At 42.0% G+C, this 21426-nt stretch overlaps 3 protein-coding genes and 1 pseudogene across 4 annotated transcripts; 3 read left to right on the top strand and 1 right to left on the bottom strand.

Annotated features, from left to right (window-relative positions):
- Positions 1-1193: 1193 nt before the first annotated feature.
- Positions 1194-4200, bottom strand: LOC117733119 (tubulin alpha chain-like). The gene is made up of 4 exons (XM_034536512.1): positions 4108-4200; positions 2939-3161; positions 2700-2848; positions 1194-2464 (listed from the first exon to the last, which is right to left on the bottom strand). Exons 1-4 carry the CDS (start codon positions 4108-4110, stop codon positions 1484-1486), a joined length of 1356 nt encoding a protein of 451 aa, XP_034392403.1. The 5' UTR covers positions 4111-4200; the 3' UTR covers positions 1194-1483.
- Positions 4201-5356: 1156 nt separating this feature from the next.
- LOC117733123 (tubulin alpha-1C chain-like) lies at positions 5357-7778 on the top strand. Of its 2 annotated transcripts, none has more exons than XM_034536516.1 (4): positions 5357-5446; positions 5988-6210; positions 6305-6453; positions 6807-7778. In XM_034536516.1, exons 1-4 carry the CDS (start codon positions 5444-5446, stop codon positions 7776-7778), a joined length of 1347 nt encoding a protein of 448 aa, XP_034392407.1. In that variant the 5' UTR covers positions 5357-5443. The 2 variants fall into 2 exon arrangements, with proteins under 2 accessions (XP_034392407.1, XP_034392408.1); XM_034536517.1 differs by having other exon boundaries at positions 5429-5446; positions 6018-6210.
- Positions 7779-10975: 3197 nt separating this feature from the next.
- On the top strand, positions 10976-13398 carry LOC117733122 (tubulin alpha chain-like). The gene is made up of 4 exons (XM_034536515.1): positions 10976-11112; positions 11807-12029; positions 12118-12266; positions 12376-13398. The coding sequence occupies exons 1-4, from the start codon at positions 11110-11112 to the stop codon at positions 13351-13353; spliced, it is 1353 nt and encodes a 450-aa protein (XP_034392406.1). The 5' UTR covers positions 10976-11109; the 3' UTR covers positions 13354-13398.
- Positions 13399-16956: 3558 nt separating this feature from the next.
- LOC117733117 lies at positions 16957-19338 on the top strand (annotated as a pseudogene).
- Positions 19339-21426: the final 2088 nt, after the last annotated feature.

Genomic DNA, 21426 nt, shown 5'->3' with positions numbered 1-21426 from the left:
TAAATTGTAATTATATTTTGACCAACTTGCATTCTCTGCAATCCAAGTTGAATGGTTAACAAATTTACACACACTCAAATTTGAAAAAAACACCAGACCACTTATTATGATATGGCACTGTAATAATAAAAATGGAAAATTCTGCATTTAAAAAGCACTCTGTGTGCTCAGGCAGTGTGCTGTCCAGCGGGATTAAGTCTGTGAGAGCTGTTCTATGGTAGACTGTGTATAATTCAAATTATAATAGATCACCCACATAGTCAATATTTATATAAATTTAGAAAATGCATCCTTAACCTGGAAACAAATCTAAATAGTATGGTGTCTAAAGACATTTAACTTTAAGAGACAGTTGAAAATATTGAACATACATTTTCTCCATTTAGGTTTTTCACCTAATAGTGACGGTTAACTACAGCTCATATTAAAACCAATTTTAACGTTGCTTTTTATTAAAAGTTATTGAGTTCATGCGTTTCAGTATAAACACTGAAAGAACACTAGTGACAGAAAAACTCAAGGTTGAACAGAGATACATCAGACTCTTATATATTGAGAATGAATACTGAGATGTTCATCTGAGAGGTTCATTTTAGAGACTTGTGAATTAACAATAATTGATGTAATTGACTGGACACTTAAGCTGCTGCTCTTATCTTTTAGTTCCCACAGATTACACATTATCCACTAGGATAAGGATAAATAAAGAGCTCTGGAGCAAGAACATCCACAAATGTTCCTATATATTTTCTTTTACAAATATGGTTGACTTCTGAAGTAAAAGGGCAAGTATATATATATATATATATATATATATATATATATATATATATATATATATATATATATATCAAACAATAAATCGCATAATTGGGCACTATAGTTACAATTGTAGGCATATATCAGGATCTTTCTAAACAAAGATCCTGCTATGAATAAATCACTGTAAATTTGTAGATGGAAGCCATATTTCAAATATTACTACTATTAGTATTAATAATTACTACTAATTACTAATACTAATACTAGCTTGAACTACAAACCACCATGGGTTAACACTATGGCTATAGTCTATATTCAGCAATTTGTCAAATTAATTTCCTTATCTGATCAAATTAACTAAACTCCGTACTAAAGGGTAATTTTCATTATTAAATCCCCCCCACCCCCAATAAAAACAACACAGACAACTTCATGTTTTAGGATATTTATTTAGAGCCAAACATTTCTTTTGGAATGCCTTTAATTTGAAGAAATCATTTTGTGTTTAAATAGTGTTTTGTGTCTCCTCTTCCTCACCCGCGAGTAAATCCCAACCTAACCACCTTATGTACTCTCTGACTTTTCCTATCACATTAAATTAAAATCCAAATTGATATTTTCAGGAGTTTTATTCTGAACAGCCAAACTGTAATTAACATACCTTTATTTTGGAATGTATTTAAGGACTGATTAAATCAATGTTTTCCTGTTTTTGTCCCTTTTAATATTCCTCTCCCTCTTCCTCTCCCTCTCCCTCAACAGAGTCGACTCCAACCTCCTCATAATCCTTCTCCAGAGCTGCCATGTCCTCTCTGGCCTCAGAAAACTCTCCCTCCTCCATACCTTCACCCACATACCAGTGAACAAAGGCACGCTTAGCGTACATCAGATCAAACTTGTGGTCAAGTCGAGCCCAGGCCTCTGCAATAGCAGTGGTGTTGCTCAGCATGCACACAGCCCTCTGGACCTTGGCCAGGTCTCCACCAGGAACTACAGTGGGCGGCTGGTAGTTGATGCCAACCTTGAAACCAGTGGGGCACCAGTCCACGAACTGGATGGAGCGCTTGGTTTTGATGGTGGCAATGGCAGCATTTACATCTTTGGGCACCACGTCACCACGATACAAAAGGCAGCAAGCCATGTATTTACCGTGGCGAGGGTCACATTTCACCATCTGATTGGCTGGTTCAAAACAGGAGTTGGTGATTTCTGACACCGTTAACTGCTCATGGTAAGCTTTCTCAGCTGAGATGACCGGGGCATAGGTGGCCAGAGGGAAGTGGATACGGGGATATGGCACCAAGTTGGTCTGGAACTCTGTCAGATCAACATTGAGGGCGCCATCGAAACGAAGAGAAGCAGTGATGGAGGACACAATCTGACTGATCAACCTGTTCAGGTTGGTGTAAGAGGGACGCTCGATATCGAGGTTCCTACGGCAGATATCATAAATGGCCTCGTTATCGACCATGAAGGCACAGTCAGAGTGTTCAAGGGTGGTGTGGGTGGTCAGGATGGCGTTGTAGGGCTCCACCACAGCGGTGGACACCTGGGGAGCTGGGTAGATGGAGAACTCCAGCTTGGACTTCTTGCCGTAGTCGACAGACAGACGCTCCATCAGCAGAGAGGTGAAACCAGAGCCGGTGCCACCGCCGAAGCTGTGGAAGACCAGGAAGCCCTGAAGGCCGGTGCACTGGTCCGACTGAGGGAAGAGAGGGAGAGACAATGATTTCATACGAGTTTAATAAGAAATGGCCAAAATCTTCTACCCCAATGTAGGTAGTTTCATATCTCAATAATGGTATAGCATAGCGGGTATTTCAATGTATCAAGAGAGGGAGAGACAGTGATTACACATGAGATACAGTTATGTAATTTAATTAAATCTCTGAAATCAAAATTAGGAAATGGATCCCTCCTGATATCATGTTACCCACCAGTTTGCGGATCCTGTCCAGCACTATGTCGATGATCTCCTTGCCGATGGTGTAGTGTCCACGGGCGTAATTGTTGGCAGCATCCTCCTTACCAGTGATCAGCTGCTCAGGGTGGAACAGCTGGCGGTAAATACCACTGCGCACCTCATCTGAAGAGACAAAAACAGATTTTTAATCGTTTATGGCTTATAATTATTGAATCAAATGAATGTTCAGTTGAGCCAGGAGTGATGACTTACCAATGACAGTGGGCTCCAGGTCCACAAAAACTGCTCTGGGGACGTGCTTTCCGGCTCCAGTCTCACTGAAGAAGGTGTTGTAGGAATCGTCTCCTCCTCCAACAGTCTTGTCACTGGGCATCTGTCCGTCCGGCTGGATCCCATGTTCCAGGCAGTAAAGCTCCCAGCAGGCATTGCCAATCTGGACACCAGCCTGACCAACGTGGATGGAGATACACTCACGCTGTGGAGCAGAGAAAGAAGATTTTTATAATAGATTTTATCCAATTTCACCACCTTTTTAAAAGGATATTTTCACAACAACTGCTTCTACTGTTGAAATAGAAGAGTTAAACATGCATACATTCGTTTTCATTAAATCAACTTTAAATGAATTCTAAAATGGCAGCGCATAGGTCGTTTCAATTTGTTCATCTCACCCTGCGTGAAAGGCCTTCACTATTCTTATATTCTGTGATAGCATGTCTGTCTAAGGTTCAGTCTTTTATATTTATTTTACAGGAACGCATGTATTTTCTGCTGCCACGTAGATCATGTCTATTACATGCAGAATGACTGTGCGGAGAGGATTATCTAGGTCAGACATGTTGCAGTGTGCTGTCTCTTTAAAAAGCCACATTCACATCCACTGGGGATAGAAGGCTCACATTAATGTTCACATTTCTTAATAGTGAATAATGAACAGAGGTGTTTTATATTTTAAATATATTTATCATATTTAAAAAGGCATGCGGTTTTGATGAGTCAGTGGGATGTATACTTAAACATAAAATCATCTTTAGAACAAGGTGCACTAAATAATATTCATATAAAAACTACAAAGGTGTCTTTAAATAAGAATTACAAACTGATTAAATAATTAGTGAGAAGCTAATCAAGCTGATTTAAAAGAGATATGTGGTGAGAGGATTAGGCGTTGGCTTGCACTGCAGGAATACAGTGCAGGAATACATAATGGAAACATTTTTATTATGCGATTCACCTATATTTTCAGTTGCCTATCTGCTGCCATATTTACAAGAACGCTATAGACAGCCACGATTCAATATAACAAAGAGGAGAAAGGGTGACGTCATCAAATTTACACCCGTTTTTTTGGGGTGGACTCTATAAAAAAATGACCTTCGAAATAAAACGTGAAATGTTTACTTAATTAAAATGTTACTTACCATGATGGCTCGTCGATATTATGCAATGTAATGAGACAAGCCGGAGGAGTGTTTGCGTCTGAGGGGTGCGGTGTTTGATGCAGATCTGCAGATGCACCACGCTTATGTACTCGATCTGCCTCTTGAGGACAACAGGTGAAGTGCGCCGGAAATAACAAGCCCTCCTTTTTCTGCCGCAGTAGCCGTTTCACATCCAGAACCAGAACAAAAGATACCGAAACCGAGACGTCAGGATGTTGAAGACGTCTTAATGATTTGTTTTAGGGGTTTGGAGAGTGTGTGTATTGGCCAAATTACAGGTTTACATTATCCTGGGAACAGAAGGAACCCTGTCAATGGGGCTGGATGGATTCACACAAATATACAGTCCGTCTGTGCCTATATTGATGGGAAATAACGTAACGTTCCCTGCTTCAGCCACGTGTAATAGTCTGCAAAAATTACACGAATGAATCTGAATCGGATTTTTGATATTTATTTTCAGCATTGTGAACTAAATGACTGCATGTGTCTGGGTGAAATACTTACTGGAAAGGTTGGCTTGAATGCTCTTAAATCAATCAATTTGTTTTTGTGTGTGTTATTAAAATATGTTATACCCACAGAACAAAGGTTAACATTTTTTATTATAGGCTATCTATTAAAGTAGGTTTTACTTTCCAATCCAACTAGTCAAACGTTCTCCTTTTCATCAAGTGCTTCAAAAGGCTTATGTATAGCAAACAATTAACAGGACCAGTTGCAACGTGAACAAATGGATGCATCCCTCATTCCAATCAAATATCAATAGTATACATATTGTATTCTAAAATGTCTCATTCTGTATAATTAGTATGATTATACTTTTGGGACTTTAAATGTATTTTAATGTTACAATATCTAAATGTTCACTTTCGCATTGTGTAAATCACTTCTACATTGTATTCAAATGTTCTTAATAGTATGGAAACAAAATAAACTGAATGACTGAATAATTTAGATTGTGTGGTTTTAAGTAATGAACACATAAATGCATCAATAATTATAATCTTAGTATATAATTTTAATGGCCATAGTTTTGTTCATTTAGTACCATTTTGAGAAATTAGGAATAATGCTATGGAAAACATGCCTAAACTATCAGTAACACCTGTGGAGAGTGGTTAACCAATAAAGAAACACTTGTGACTCTCGGCCAATCATATTAAACTGTTCCTCCAGGAAGGCAAGTATAAATTGCCTCACAGAGCATATGTCTGTGAAAGCTTCTCATGCAGCAATCGTTGAAATGCAGCAGTGAGAGTTAATCTCCGTCTTTATTCTTATTTCGACCTCTTTAGACACAGCGTCAGGAAACATGGTGAGTGGAACGATGGGACGTTTTCTTATGATTTGCTTTCATCCATTGATTTGTTCAATTTAAGGTATTTATCTGCACTAATGTTCATTACTGAACTTTTAAAATTTTAAATGTCATTGTATGTTCTGTTGTCCGAGGCCGACCACAAAAAACCAAGGCAGTATTTGGCGGGCCCTAAATTGATGCGACACGACATTCACACATCGGCCTCCTTTGCAGATTGGCCGATGGCACCGAATTCTGGCCGATAAATCGGTGCAACCCTATTTTATATTATACGTATTCTCAAAATGAGATTATAGATCAAGTTTTTCTAATGAATGGATTTATTAAATGTGCATTATATCTCCAATGACTAGGTCACGATGTTGTGGTATCTGGTTCCCTTTTTTATAAAGGGTCTTTTTCTACCTCCATCCATTTTCCTTTTTTGAGCGGTCTTTAACATGTGGTGAACACAAGGATCTAATTAAACACGGTTAAAACATGTAGATGCAAGGACATATTTAATGGTAAGTTACAAATTGTTGTTTTCCTCCAGCGTGAGTGTATCTCTGTGCACGTTGGCCAGGCCGGGGTCCAGATTGGCAATGCCTGCTGGGAACTTTACTGTCTGGAACATGGGATCCAGCCGGACGGGCAGATGCCCAGTGGAAAGACCTCCGGAGGAGGAGACGATTCCTACAACACCTTCTTCAGTGAGACTGGAGCCGGAAAACACGTCCCCAGAGCAGTTTTTGTGGATCTGGAGCCCACTGTCATCGGTAAACGGTCATTAATATAGATGTCATATCTCAATGTCAATTATTTAATGAAGTCAAACACTCAATAAGTTCTGATATGAAACTGTCTCTTCAGGTGAGATGCGCAGTGGGACTTACCGCCAGCTGTTCCACCCTGAGCAGCTGATCACTGGTAAGGAGGATGCTGCCAACAATTACGCCCGTGGACACAACACCATCGGTAAAGAGATCATCGAACTGGTGCTGGACAGGATCCGCAAACTGGTGGGTAGATTAAAAGCTGGAGAAGTTCCAACAATGTAATCCTAAAGAGTCAATCAGGAAAGGACTGGGTACAAAACATTTGCTGACTTATTGCTAATTTGTCCATGTTTTTAGATATCAGATTTCTGCCTCCAGCCCAGTACTGTTAATTGTGTATACAGCATAAAAATGGGGGGAAATTGTATAATAATTGAGGTAATGGAGTCTATACCACTGATATGTATTGATACATTGAAATACCCGCTATGCTATACCATTATTGAGATATGAAACTACCTACATTGGGGTAGAAGATTTTGGCCATATCTTATTAAACTCGTATGAAATCACTGTCTCTCCCTCTCTTCCCTCAGTCAGACCAGTGCACCGGCCTTCAGGGCTTCCTGGTCTTCCACAGCTTCGGCGGTGGCACCGGCTCTGGTTTCACCTCTCTGCTGATGGAGCGTCTGTCTGTCGACTACGGCAAGAAGTCCAAGCTGGAGTTCTCCATCTACCCAGCTCCCCAGGTGTCCACCGCTGTGGTGGAGCCCTACAACGCCATCCTGACCACCCACACCACCCTTGAACATTCTGACTGTGCCTTCATGGTCGATAACGAGGCCATCTTTGATATCTGCCGTAGGAACCTTGATATCGAGCGTCCCTCTTACACCAACCTGAACAGGTTGATCAGTCAGATTGTGTCCTCCATCACTGCTTCCCTTCGTTTCGATGGCGCCCTCAATGTTGATCTGACAGAGTTCCAGACCAACTTGGTGCCATATCCCCGTATCCACTTCCCTCTGGCCACCTATGCCCCCGTCATCTCAGCTGAGAAAGCTTATCATGAGCAGTTAACGGTGTCAGAAATCACCAACTCCTGCTTTGAACCAGACAATCAATTTGTAAAATGTGACCCTCGCCACGGTAAATACATGGCCTGCTGCCTTTTGTATCGTGGTGACGTGGTGCCCAAAGATGTAAATGCTGCCATTGCCACCATCAAAACCAAGCGCTCCATCCAGTTCGTGGACTGGTGCCCCACTGGTTTCAAGGTTGGCATCAACTACCAGCCGCCCACTGTAGTCCCTGGTGGAGACCTGGCCAAGGTCCAGAGGGCTGTGTGCATGCTGAGCAACACCACTGCTATTGCAGAGGCCTGGGCTCGACTTGACCACAAGTTTGATCTGATGTACGCTAAGCGTGCCTTTGTTCACTGGTATGTGGGTGAAGGTATGGAGGAGGGAGAGTTCTCTGAGGCCAGAGAGGACATGGCAGCTCTGGAGAAGGATTATGAGGAGGTTGGAGCTGATACTCTAGGAAACGATGAGGGAGAAGAGTATTAAACCAAAGTGTTTTCATTAACGTCAAAAATAAAGTTTGTTACGTGACCACTAGATTACTGTCTTTTATACACTTCTTCCAAAGGTTAGATGGTTTGTTGGACATTTTAATACAGTGCAGATTGTTTTTATGGGTCTGTAGTTGTCACTATTGCTAAAAGCGTGATGCCATCTTGGTCATTAAACTAGTTCAAGTTTCGGGGAACAGTGGCCACTGGATGGCCACGGGGCCTGGCCCCACCTGAGTCAATAAAAAAATGTAAAAGTATACAAAATTATATTGTCAACATTTGGATTTTGGAAATATGCCTTATATCCAGTAATATTTGTTAAATAGGATATCTACACAAAATGTATGCTTTTCCTGAACAGCCCCTCTGCATGTCTCGGCTGCGCTGGGGCCAAATTGATTTGGCCCAAAAGACACTGGTCTAAGAAGCAGTTTAGCTAATTACTGATTAAAGATAAATGAGTGAGATACAATTTAGCCAATCGGCATCCTTAAATGGCTTCAGCTTGGGGCTAAAGTCGTTTGGCCAAAAGCTGCGTGTTCTCATCAGGTGCTCTTTTTTTAAGGACATGACAATGGTGAGCTCGAGCACTTCTCTTCCAAGAAGACCGACCTGGTAAAATCTCTTCAAGACCCGCTTGAGAGAACTTTGGTGGTAAAACAACTGGGCCCAGAACAACCAGACTTAATAAGAAAAACTGGTTGAAAGGGAAACCTGCTCATGAAGCTTCTGTAGAGGCTGGTACAGCAGGAAGGTTTGGCTAGCTAAATGCTGTCGTGCTAATGCCATATTTTTTTATTTATAAATCAACGGGGACACATGCAGCATGGACAGATACGGAAGTAAGGGACATGAAGCACTAGTCGGAAAAACTAAAATACGAGAAAACCGGGACACGCGGATAACTCCGTCAAGCAGCCATATTGAGCAAAATGAACATCGCTACCAGCTGTACGAAGGACACAGGATTGCGGTGAAGAACAGACCCAAACCCTAACAAGGTTCATAGGGGCATCTTAATATACAAACATGTCTTATTAGATTTAATATATGTGCTTTATATTATACAATATTTATATTTTATAATGCATTTATGATATTTATATTGTATTTATACATATTATACTGAATATTAATATGATATATATATATATATCATATAAATATACTGAATTGTATGAATAAGATGTCCTTATGTCAGTGTTTGAATAAATGTTAAATATTTAATTACAAAGTAGAAATGCGTGTTTGATACTTTTTTTTGCATTGAATCATACTGGGATGTTTGCTGAAATTGATTGGATGGCCCTACCACAAAAAATTCCACCAGCCACCACTAACAGTTACTCTGCTCCAGACATGTGACCTCAAGTCATTTAGTTCAAGTCCAAAGATGCTGCATTATCGGGTATTTATAAAGACGAGGTATTAGTACCTGTCTAATGAAGATACTAATGGCCATGTTATCTAACCTGTTCTTCTCAATCAAAAACAATATTCATCACTTTTTAAAACTGTGTAATCCAAACCACTATTAAATGTTTACTTTAAGTTACTTAAGGAACTTTTGACTGTTTAAGAAACTGTCTCAATTTAACACTGATGCCGTAATATGACCTACGTAAGTAATTAAGACCGTCGAAGAGAAGACTGGCTATTTCCAGATGGTTATTATTTATGATTTTAAGCTATTCAAAAGATCACAACATTTCCAGAATTTAATACAATACAGACAAGCGTTCGGGGAATCATTCGGGAAGCAAAAAGGTTACATTTGGCGGAATTACTGTAGCAGAATTGGGAGATCAACACCTGTTGGAGCAATTTTGGGGAGGATTAGAAGAGTACAGCAGTAGCCAGTATTAAAGAAAGGGGCAGAAACAGCAGCATCAGATGGGGTGAGGGCAGAGATGATGGCAAAAGCGTTAACAGAAATCCACACCTCTGCCATCCTGACAGCAGAAGGAAAGAGAGGAAGGGAAAGTACACAATCAGGTCATCCTGGTATTCTGGAAAGAAGACACAATACTAACAGTCCAATTGGTACCCCATTTACTTTAGAAGAGTTTAAAAAAGCGATGGAAAGAGACAGATTGACATTGCCAGGGAAGGATGAAATATGTTATATAATGCTGAAGCATTTTGGTGTGTTAGCAATGAGGACATTGTTATTGTTTTATAATAAAGTTTGGGAAGAGGGGAGACTGCCTAGTTCATGGAAAGAAGCTGGGATTATCCCAATCAGGAAACCAGACAATGACTCATCAAACCCAACATATTATAGACCCATAGCACTAACATCTCATGTAAGTAAAATTATGGATAGAATGATAACAGACAGATTCACTTTTTTAATGGAGTCCAGGGGTATGATAACACCTCATCAAAGTGGAATTTGGAAAGGTAGAGGAACTAGACCCAATTATTTGTTTAGAGACAGAAATTTAAAAAAGCCCAGGTAAATATTTAGTCAGTGATGGCTGTGTTTTTTTATGTGGAGAAGGCATATGATATGGTTTGGAAGGAGGGGTTGTTGATTTAATTAAATATGATGGGAATAGGGGGCAGAGTATATAATTGGATTAAAGACTTTTTACTTGACAGATTTATCCAAGTCAGAATTGGGAAAGCACTATCGAGAAGATACCCGGTGGAGAATGATACACCTCAGGGTAGTGTAATTAGTCCAATATAGTTCTCCACCATGATAAATTATGTGTTCCTTCGAGTTCAGGGGATATTGGACGATCCCTATTTGCTGATGATGAAGCATTGTGGAAGAGGGGGAAGAACATAACCCATATTAAAGGGAAAGTACAAGAGGCTGTGAACGAGATAGAAAGATGGTCTCATGCATGGGGATTCAAGTTTTATGTTGGAAAAACTAAAACAATCTGGTTTACTAGAAAGAGAAGAGTGGATACTGAGATAAAGATGTATGGGCCAAAGATTGAACAAGTTAACGTTTTTAGGTTTCTGGGTGTGTGTATCGATGATTAACATGGAATGAGCAGATTCAGATAGTTCTGAAATGTAAAACTGGAAGAAACAGGTTCGAGTAAAAGGATTTAGGGCACCGAATTGATACAACTTCGTTGTTTTGTTTTTTTGGAAAGGGATGGGCCACTTTGGTCCACCCTCCAATACAGTAGATGGCAGTAATACACCATGTGTTGGATCCCATCCGCCAGAAAACCTATAAAAAGAAGAAGAATACGACTTCCGTGAAAGCTTCTCACGCAGCAATCATTGAAACGCAGCAGTGAGAGTTAATCTCCGACTTTATTCTTATTTCAACCTCTTTAGACACAGCGTCAGGAAACATGGTGAGTGGAACGATGGGACATTTTCTTATGATTTTCTTTCATCCATTGATTTGTTAAATTTAAGCTATTTATCTGCACGAATATTCATTACTGAACTTTTAAACATGTCATCGTATGTTCTCGTCGCGGATCATTCACGGAGAAGATCCTCCACATGGTCGACTTTTCGTTTGTAAACAAACCACATGCATGAGGTGCGCACCACCTGTCTTCATGCCGAAGTGTGTCCAGCTGGTGGTTTCTTCTTTAGTTACTGTTGTCCGAGGCCGACCACAAAAAGCCAAGGCAGTATTTGGCGGGCCCTAAATTGATGCGACACGACATTCACACATCGGCCTCCTGCGTCATCTGGTTTGCAGATTGGCCGATCGCACCGAATTCTGGCCGATAAATCGGTGCGACATCATTTTAGATTGTACGTATTCTCAAGATGAGATTGTTTGTAGATAATCATCTATTTTTTTTATTTTTATTTTTTATCCATTTTTTTTATCATCTCATTAAATGTGCATATGTCAGATGACTGTCACGATGTTGGGGTATCTGGTTCCTTTTTTTATAAAGAGTCTTTTTATACCTCCATCCATCTTTTTGAGCTGTCTTCAACATGTGGTGAACACAAGGATCTGATAAAACATGTAGCTGCAAGGAAATATGTAATGGTAAAAATTTCCAAATTGTTGTTTTCCTCCAGCGTGAGTGTATCTCTGTGCACGTCGGCCAGGCCGGGGTCCAGATTGGCAATGCCTGCTGGGAACTTTACTGTCTGGAACATGGGATCCAGCCGGACGGGCAGATGCCCAGCGGAAAGACCTCCGGAGGAGGAGACGATTCCTACAACACCTTCTTCAGTGAGACTGGAGCCGGAAAGCACGTCCCCAGAGCAGTTTTTGTGGATCTGGAGCCCACTGTCATCGGTTAGTGTCATTAATATAAATGTTGTATCTCAATGGCAATTATTTATTTAAGTCAAACCCTCAAGTTCTGATTTGAAACTGTCTTCAGATGAGGTGCGCAGTGGGACTTACCGCCAGCTGTTCCACCCTGAGCAGCTGATCACTGGTAAGGAGGATGCTGCCAACAATTACGCCCGTGGACACTACACCATCGGCAAAGAGGTCATCGACATAGTGCTGGACAGGATCCGCAAACTGGTGGGTAACATATCAAGAGGGATCTATTTCCTAATTTCGATTTCAGAGATTTAATTAAATGACATAGCTATCTCATGTGTAATCACTGTCTCTCCCTCTCTTCCCTCAGTCAGACCAGTGCACCGGCCTTCAGGGCTTCCTGGTCTTCCACAGCTTCGGCGGTGGCACCGGCTCTGGTTTCACCTCTCTGCTGATGGAGCGTCTGTCTGTCGACTACGGCAAGAAGTCCAAGCTGGAGTTCTCCATCTACCCAGCTCCCCAGGTGTCCACCGCTGTGGTGGAGCCCTACAACGCCATCCTGACCACCCACACCACCCTAGATCACTCTGACTGTGCCTTCATGGTCGATAACGAGGCCATCTTCGATATCTGTCGTAGGAACCTTGATGTTGAGCGTCCCTCTTACAGCAATCTGAACAGGTTGATCAGTCAGATTGTGTCCTCCATCACTGCTTCCCTTCGTTTCGATGGTGCCCTCAATGTTGATCTGACAGAGTTCCAGACCAACTTGGTGCCATATCCCCGTATCCACTTCCCTCTGGCCACCTATGCCCCGGTCATCTCAGCTGAGAAAGCTTGCCATGAGCAGTTAACGGTGTCAGAAATCACCAACTCCTGCTTTGAACCAGCCAATCAATTTGTAAAATGTGACCCTCGCCATGGTAAATACATGGCTTGCTGCCTTTTGTATCGTGGTGACGTGGTACCCAAAGATGTGAATGCTGCCATTGCCAACATCAAAACCAAGCGCTCCATCCAGTTCGTGGACTGGTGCCCCACTGGTTTCAAGGTTGGCATCAACTACCAGCCGCCCACTGTAGTTCCTGGTGGAGACCTGGCCAAGGTCCAGAGGGCTGTGTGCATGCTGAGCAACACCACTGCTATTGCAGAGGCCTGGGCTCGACTTGACCACAAGTTTGATCTGATGTACGCTAAGCGTGCCTTTGTTCACTGGTATGTGGGTGAAGGTATGGAGGAGGGAGAGTTCTCTGAGGCCAGAGAGGACATGGCAGCTCTGGAGAAGGATTATGAAGAAGTTGGAGCAGACAGTGTAGGAGATGATGAGGAAGAAGGAGAAGAGTATTAAACCAAAGTGATTTCATTAATGTCAGAAATAAAGTGTGTTACTTGACTACAGTTTACTGTCTTTTCTTTGTTACACTCTTTCCAAAGGGCAGAAGAACATTTTAATAGCATGCAGATTGGTTTTTTTTGTGTCTAGTTGTCACTATTGCCAAAAGCATGATGCCATCTTGGTCAATATCAAACTAGTTTGTACAAGTTTCAGGGAATGGTTACTCTGCTCCAGACATGTAACTCATGTCAACTCATTTATAAGTCTCAAGATGCTGCATTCCTAATACTGGGTCTTCATAAAGACGAGGTATTAGTACCTGTCTGATAAAGATACTAATGGCCTTGTTATCTAACCTGTTCTAAATCAAAAAAATATTCATCACTTTTTAAAACTGAAATCTAAACCACTATTAAAGGTTTACTTTAAGTTAAACTTAACTTTTTAAGAAACTGTCTCAATTCAACACTACTGCCGTAATATGATCTATGTAAGTAATCAAGACGGTCGAAGAGAAGACTGGCTATTTCCACGTGATTCTTTATGCTTTTAATCTATTAACAAACTCTTCATTTCCAGATTCAATTCAAGCAAGAGTTAAGGGAATCATTTAAATGAAATAAAATGTAAAAATTCAGAAAGCAAAAAGTGCTAGCTGTAGCACAATTGATAGATGAACACCTGCGGGAGAGATTTGGGGGATGATTACAAGCATGAGAGGAATTGGAAGAGTACGGTATTGTCCAGTCATTGCATTATGAGGTTAAACGGAGAACATCAGACCATCTGTTGGTGTGTAAATACAGTTGAGACATTGGCCTTTTGAACAGCACTGTAGTGGGTGGAGGAGGTTCAGATCAGAAAGGTAATTTGTTCAGCATTATTGTCATTACAATCCTTCACATCTCATAGCAGGCAGGATTTAATCAATGACTTATGAAACACTGTTCCGACTTAAACATTTGGGGATTTTGGTATCATTCATGTGGTTGCCGCCACATAGAGGGGTAAAAGGAAATGAAACAGCAGATAAATTAGCAAAGCAAGCCTTGGAATGTCAGTATAAGACAGACATTTTATACAGCAAAGCAGAAACTAAATCAATAATCAAAAGAAACATTAAGGAATGGCAGCACAGTTGGGATGCTGGAGACACAGGAAGACATCCTTATGCTATTCAGAAAGAAGTTGACAACGGGAGGGTATCCAGAAGAAGCACAACAGAAGAAAATATATTAACCAGACTGAGTATTGGACACAAGGCTGAACAAAACAATGCAAATAATAAATAAACACACAACAGGACTATGTGAGCCCTACAAAATAGCAGAAACTGTACAGCATATCATTTGTCATTGACAGAGATTCACAATTGAGCAAGACCGGTTGAAGAGGAAGCTGGCAATTCAATTCAATTCAGTTTATTTTGTAAAGCCCAAAATCACAAATTACAAATTTGCCTCAGAGAGCTTTACGATTTGTATACATACGACATCCCTGTCCCAGGACCTCACATTGGATCAGGAAAAACTCCCCCCCAAAAAAGAAGAAACCTTCAGGAGAGCAACAGAGGAGGATCCCTCTCCCCATATGGACAGAAGCAATAGATGTCATGTGTACAGAATGAACAACGTTACAGAGTTACAACACATCCAATGAATATGACAGAAATGATGAATAATGAGTAGTAGGCATGGACCACGATCCAGATTTCCACAATCCATGTAAAACAGAAGGAGGTAGAGAGGAGGGGCATCAGCAGGGCCATGGCAGGAGGTAAGGCCACGGAGGCAGGAGGCTGTCCCATTAGGCGGGAGGCACAAAGAGGGAGGCAGGGCCAATGAGGAAGGAGGCCAGGGGCAGGATGCAGGATGCAGGAAGCAGGGTGAGTAGTCAGGGGGCAGGAACCAGGACCGGCTCCAGACACAGCCAGGTCAAATGGACCCTGTGAGGCGAGAAGGCACAAAGACTCCATGGAAGAAGTAGAGTTAGTAATGTGCAATGAAGAGACGTGAATTCGTCCAGAAGGAGAGAGAGAAGAGGAGAGAGGAGCTCAGTGTATCCTAAAATGTCCCCCAGCAGCCATAGGCCTATATACATATCTAGGGGCTCGACCAGGGCAAACCTGATTCAGCTCTAACTATAAGTGCTATCAAAGAGGAAAGTCTTAAGTCTGTTCTTAAATGAGGTGACTGTGTTTGCCCCCCGGACTGAAAGTGGAAGCTGGTTCTATAAAAGAGGAGCTTGATAACTGAAGGCTCTGGCTCCCATCCTACTTTTTAGGACTCTAGGAACCACAAATAGCCCTGCATTTAGTGAGCGCAGCTCTCTAGTGGGGCAATATGGTACTACAAGCTCCTTAATATATGATGGTGCGTCACCAATCAAGGCTTTGTAGGTGAGGAGAAGAATTTTAAATGTGATTCTGGATTTTACAGGGAGCCAGTGCAGAGCAGCTAATACAGGAGTAATGTGATCTCTTTTCTTAGTTTTTGTGAGTACACGAGCTGCAGCATTCTGGATAAATTGGAAAGATTTAAGAAATCGTTTAGAGCAGCCTGATAATAAGGAATTGCAGTAATCTAGTCTAGACGTAACAAATGCGTGAACCAGTTTTTCTGCATCGCTTTGAGAGAGGATTTGCCCGATTTCTGAAATGTTACATAGGTGAAACAATTCAGTCCTTGAGATTTGTTTTACGTGGGAGTTAAAGGACAAGTCCTGATCAAAGATAACGCAGAGATTCTTTACGGTGGTGTTGGATGCCAGGGCAATGCCATCTACAGAGGCCACATCACCAGATAATTGATCTCTGGTGTGTTCTGGGTCGAGTAAAATAACCTGAGTTTAACATCAGGAAGTTGCAGGTCATTCATGTTTTTATGTCTTTAAGACATGCTTGAAGTTTAGCGAGCTGGTTGGTTTCTTCTGGCTTGATCGATAGATATAATTGAGTATCATCTGCATAACAATGAAAGTGTATGGAGTGTTTCCTGATAATGTTGCCTAAAGGAAGCATATATAAGCTAAATAAGATCGGTCCAAGCATAAAACCTTGTGGAACTCTGTGACTAACGTTGGTGGTCATCAAAGCTTCATCGTTTACAAATACAAATTGAGATTGATCTGATGAATAGGATTTAAACCAACTTAGTGCGGTACCTGAAATGCCAATCGACTGATCCAGTCTCTGTAATAGGATGTCATGATCAATGGTGTCGAACGCAGTACTAAGGTCGAACAAAACAAGTACAGAGATGAGTCCTTTATCTGATGCAACTAGGAGGCCATTTGTAATTTTCAAAGACACGTTAACAATATCCAACAGAGAGGTGCCAATTAAAGGCAACACGTCTTTAAGCAGCTTTGTTGGAGCAGTAGAGGAAGTACAATTAAAAGATGCATTAACCTTGGGGGCAGGAAAGGTACTACAATATCTGAAAGAAACAGGTTTGAGTAAAAGGAGTTAGGGCACCGAATTGATACAACTTCGTTGTTTTTGTTTTTTTGGAAAGGGATGGGCCACTTTGGTCCACCCTCCAATACAGTAGATGGCAGTAATACACCATGTGTTGGATCCCATCCGCCAGAAAACCTATAAAAAGAAGAAGAATACGACTTCCGTGAAAGCTTCTCACGCAGCAATCATTGAAACGCAGCAGTGAGAGTTAATCTCCGACTTTATTCTTATTTCAACCTCTTTAGACACAGCGTCAGGAAACATGGTGAGTGGAACGATGGGACATTTTCTTATGATTTTCTTTCATCCATTGATTTGTTAAATTTAAGCTATTTATCTGCACGAATATTCATTACTGAACTTTTAAACATGTCATCGTATGTTCTCGTCGCGGATCATTCACGGAGAAGATCCTCCACATGGTCGACTTTTCGTTTGTAAACAAACCACATGCATGAGGTGCGCACCACCTGTCTTCATGCCGAAGTGTGTCCAGCTGGTGGTTTCTTCTTTAGTTACTGTTGTCCGAGGCCGACCACAAAAAGCCAAGGCAGTATTTGGCGGGCCCTAAATTGATGCGACACGACATTCACACATCGGCCTCCTGCGTCATCTGGTTTGCAGATTGGCCGATCGCACCGAATTCTGGCCGATAAATCGGTGCGACATCATTTTAGATTGTACGTATTCTCAAGATGAGATTGTTTGTAGATAATCGACAACTTTTTCTTTTAATGAATAAATCCATTCATTAGATGTGCATAGTATGTCAGATGACTAGGTCACGATATTGTGGTATCTGGTTGCTTTTTTTATAAAGGGTCTTTTTCTACCTCCATCCATCTATTTGAGCCGTCTTCAACATGTGGTGAACACAAGGATCTGATAAAACATGTAGATGCAAGGAAATATGTAAAAGTTACAAATTGTTGTCTTCCTCCAGCGTGAGTGTATCTCTGTGCACGTCGGCCAGGCCGGGGTCCAGATTGGCAATGCCTGCTGGGAACTTTACTGTCTGGAACATGGGATCCAGCCTGATGGACAGATGCCCAGTGGAAAGGCCTCCGGAGGAGGAGACGATTCCTACAACACCTTCTTCAGTGAGACTGGAGCCGGAAAGCACGTCCCCAGAGCAGTTTTTGTGGATCTGGAGCCCACTGTCATCGGTAAGTGTCATTAATATAGATGTCATATTTCAATGGCAATTATTTAAACCCTCAATAAGTTCTAATTTGAAACTGTCTCTTCAGATGAGGTGCGCAGTGGGACTTACCGCCAGCTGTTCCACCCTGAGCAGCTGATCACTGGTAAGGAGGATGCTGCCAACAATTACGCCCGTGGACACTACACCATCGGCAAAGAGGTCATCGACATAGTGCTGGACAGGATCCGCAAACTGGTGGGTAACATATCAAGAGGGATCTGTTTCCTAATTTCGATTTCAGAGATTTAATTAAATGACATAGCTATCTCATGTGTAATCACTGTCTCTCCCTCTCTTCCCTCAGTCGGACCAGTGCACCGGCCTTCAGGGCTTCCTGGTCTTCCACAGCTTCGGCGGTGGCACCGGCTCTGGTTTCACCTCTCTGCTGATGGAGCGTCTGTCTGTCGACTACGGCAAGAAGTCCAAGTTGGAGTTCTCCATCTACCCAGCTCCCCAGGTGTCCACCGCTGTGGTGGAGCCCTACAACGCCATCCTGACCACCCACACCACCCTAGATCACTCTGACTGTGCCTTCATGGTCGATAACGAGGCCATCTTCGATATCTGTCGTAGGAACCTTGATGTTGAGCGTCCCTCTTACAGCAATCTGAACAGGTTGATCAGTCAGATTGTGTCCTCCATCACTGCTTCCCTTCGTTTCGATGGTGCCCTCAATGTTGATCTGACAGAGTTCCAGACCAACTTGGTGCCATATCCCCGTATCCACTTCCCTCTGGCCACCTATGCCCCGGTCATCTCAGCTGAGAAAGCTTGCCATGAGCAGTTAACGGTGTCAGAAATCACCAACTCCTGCTTTGAACCAGCCAATCAATTGTAAAATGTGACCCTCGCCATGGTAAATACATGGCTTGCTGCCTTTTGTATCGTGGTGACGTGGTACCCAAAGATGTGAATGCTGCCATTGCCAACATCAAAACCAAGCGCTCCATCCAGTTCGTGGACTGGTGCCCCACTGGTTTCAAGGTTGGCATCAACTACCAGCCGCCCACTGTAGTTCCTGGTGGAGACCTGGCCAAGGTCCAGAGGGCTGTGTGCATGCTGAGGCAACACCACTGCTATTGCAGAGGCCTGGGCTCGACTTGACCACAAGTTTGATCTGATGTACGCTAAGCGTGCCTTTGTTCACTGGTATGTGGGTGAAGGTATGGAGGAGGGAGAGTTCTCTGAGGCCAGAGAGGACATGGCAGCCCTGGAGAAGGATTATGAGGAGGTTGGCGCAGACAGTGTAGGAGATGATGAGGAAGAAGAAGGTGAAGAGTATTAAACAAAAATAATTTCACAAATGTCAGAAATAAAAGTTTTTTTTACTTGACTTAACTGTTTCCTGTCTTGTGTTTTTTTTTTTTTTCATGATGCCATCTTGGACATTATCAAACTGGTTGGTACATTTTTAGGGCAACAGTTGCTCTGCTCCAGACATGTCACTCTAAAATTGTCAATGTTGAGTGCAAAGTAATACAAGAACACCTGTCATGACAATGCTATCGTCAGTATGCACCTGCATACTGTGTCATGTTACAGACACTTATGTATTTAAAAAAAATAAGTTGAGTCAACATTTTTTTTACTTCTAAGTTTACTCTCCTCACATTTATATTCGTTAAGTTGCACTTTATCAAATACTATCCTCTAAACCACTCTTAAATGTTTAATGTGAAGAACTTTTAACTGTTTAAAGAAACCGTCTCAATTTAACACCGATGCCGTGATTATGACCTACTGTACCTAACTATAATCAAGACTGGCTAGGTGGTTATTCTTGATGCTTTTTATTGGTACCACTGGGTTTTGATTTTCCATGTGAACTCACTCCTTCAGCTCTAACTCCAGCTGGGTTTCCGGCAGCGTCCAGCTAACCGGCCTGACCCAGATCTATATTCTCCAATGCCTTCCACCAACCGAACGCTCTGGCGAGAGGAGAGCTCGGCGCCCATTAGCAGGGGCTCCTCCTTTGCCAGGTAACAGCTTTGCCCCGCCGGTCCCCACAGTTTGCCAGAACTGACACCTTGCAACTTGAGACCCAGGTTGTATTGCTGGACCCACTGTAGGGAGGGTTGGCATGACAGAACCAGCACTGAAGCGTGGCAGACGGTCAGACCCTGCTGCAGCAAAATGTAGTTTCCTAAAAGGAGTCTGGTACTATGAAATGCCACTGCTTTTGTCCACAGGTACGCAAATCCATCCATTATCTGTAACCACGTATCCTGTTCAGGGTCCTAGAGGGGCTGGAGCCGATCCCAGCTGACATTGGGTGAAGACTGGAATGCAAATGTCAACTCAAAATTAAATTCCTTGTAGTAGCTTAACTTATCTGCCTAAGATGGGTTGTTTATTCATTTGGATTTCACATGGTTATTGACTGAAAAGATTGTGCTGCTCCAATAACTTTGGTGACTTTGGGACAGTCATGTTTTTTCACGACCTTTCCATGACTTAATACTTTTTTAATTACTTTGTTTTCTTTTGACATACTGTAACTTTTGAAAACTTTTTTCGACATTACTTTTTGTATACACTTTGCGACATGCTATGAATTTTTAGTAATTTTTTCGACATACTATTACTTTTAAAAAAAAATACTTGACATGCCATACTATTTTTATTTGACCATAAAGCACGCTTTATAGAGTACGCTTTAGGGCGGGCTTATTGTGATTGGCTTATCGCTGCTGCTATCACTACGTCACTCCCCCACATTCCAAATATGGTAACTTCCGTTCACCAAATGCAACAAAGCCAAGATGGCGACAGCCGTGTTCCAAGATGGCGACGGCAGGATCGTTGAACTCGATGGGTGACTTTGATTGGCTCGTGTGATACGAGAACGCCCACTTTTTCTTTTTGAATTTCCCAATAAACAGCGTCTTCTTTTGAGTTACATTTGGCAGACTAGAACAGTTCATTCGGAGATGTTCACTATGCCACGCATTGTGCTTCTCTCTCTCTGTGGTTGTTGGTGCTTCAAAGTTTAAACGAAACTGCCGCTGCTCATACACAGCTGTTTGTGGACCGTCCAGTTCACTCCATGTCATATTGAGACTACTTTGTGGATCGGGCAGACCGAGCAAATGTGGTACCTTACGGCAGGAGAGCAGATGGAGAAGTACCCAGTGGCGGGTAGGGGGACTGGGGAGGAGGACTGGGTGCGCCAGCTAGATATGGCTACCACTTCTCTCATCTGTTGTCTGATACAAAGTCCATTATTACATCCATGGAACCGACATACTGTATCGTGAAGACACACAAACAATGAAAGCAGACAACAAACTCAGATGAGCTGTATTCATGTTCTGACGCAAATCAATAGTTATCTATGTGAGGACGGTATTACATTTATAGCATCAATGGATGCTGATTCCTTGCTAGAAGCTAGCTTGTTAATCTAGTTGGTACACATTAA

Source organism: Cyclopterus lumpus, chromosome 7 (genome assembly GCF_009769545.1).
Source record: "Cyclopterus lumpus isolate fCycLum1 chromosome 7, fCycLum1.pri, whole genome shotgun sequence".
NCBI classification, from domain to species: domain Eukaryota; kingdom Metazoa; phylum Chordata; class Actinopteri; order Perciformes; family Cyclopteridae; genus Cyclopterus; species Cyclopterus lumpus.
The sequence above is the reverse complement of the archived record's forward strand: the minus strand, read 5'-3'. Positions and strand labels throughout refer to the sequence as shown.

Excerpts from the sequence above, each read along its gene's own strand:
- LOC117733119 (XM_034536512.1), bottom strand. Across the intron at positions 2,849-2,938 it reads CCTGGAGCCCACTGTCATTG|ATGAGGTGCGCAGTGGTATT; the intron begins GTAAGTCATCAC and ends TTGTCTCTTCAG. Across the intron at positions 2,465-2,699 it reads TGGACAGGATCCGCAAACTG|TCGGACCAGTGCACCGGCCT; the intron begins GTGGGTAACATG and ends CTCTTCCCTCAG.
- LOC117733123 (XM_034536516.1), top strand. Across the intron at positions 6,211-6,304 it reads TCTGGAGCCCACTGTCATCG|GTGAGATGCGCAGTGGGACT; the intron begins GTAAACGGTCAT and ends CTGTCTCTTCAG. Across the intron at positions 6,454-6,806 it reads TGGACAGGATCCGCAAACTG|TCAGACCAGTGCACCGGCCT; the intron begins GTGGGTAGATTA and ends CTCTTCCCTCAG.
- LOC117733122 (XM_034536515.1), top strand. Across the intron at positions 12,030-12,117 it reads TCTGGAGCCCACTGTCATCG|ATGAGGTGCGCAGTGGGACT; the intron begins GTTAGTGTCATT and ends AACTGTCTTCAG. Across the intron at positions 12,267-12,375 it reads TGGACAGGATCCGCAAACTG|TCAGACCAGTGCACCGGCCT; the intron begins GTGGGTAACATA and ends CTCTTCCCTCAG.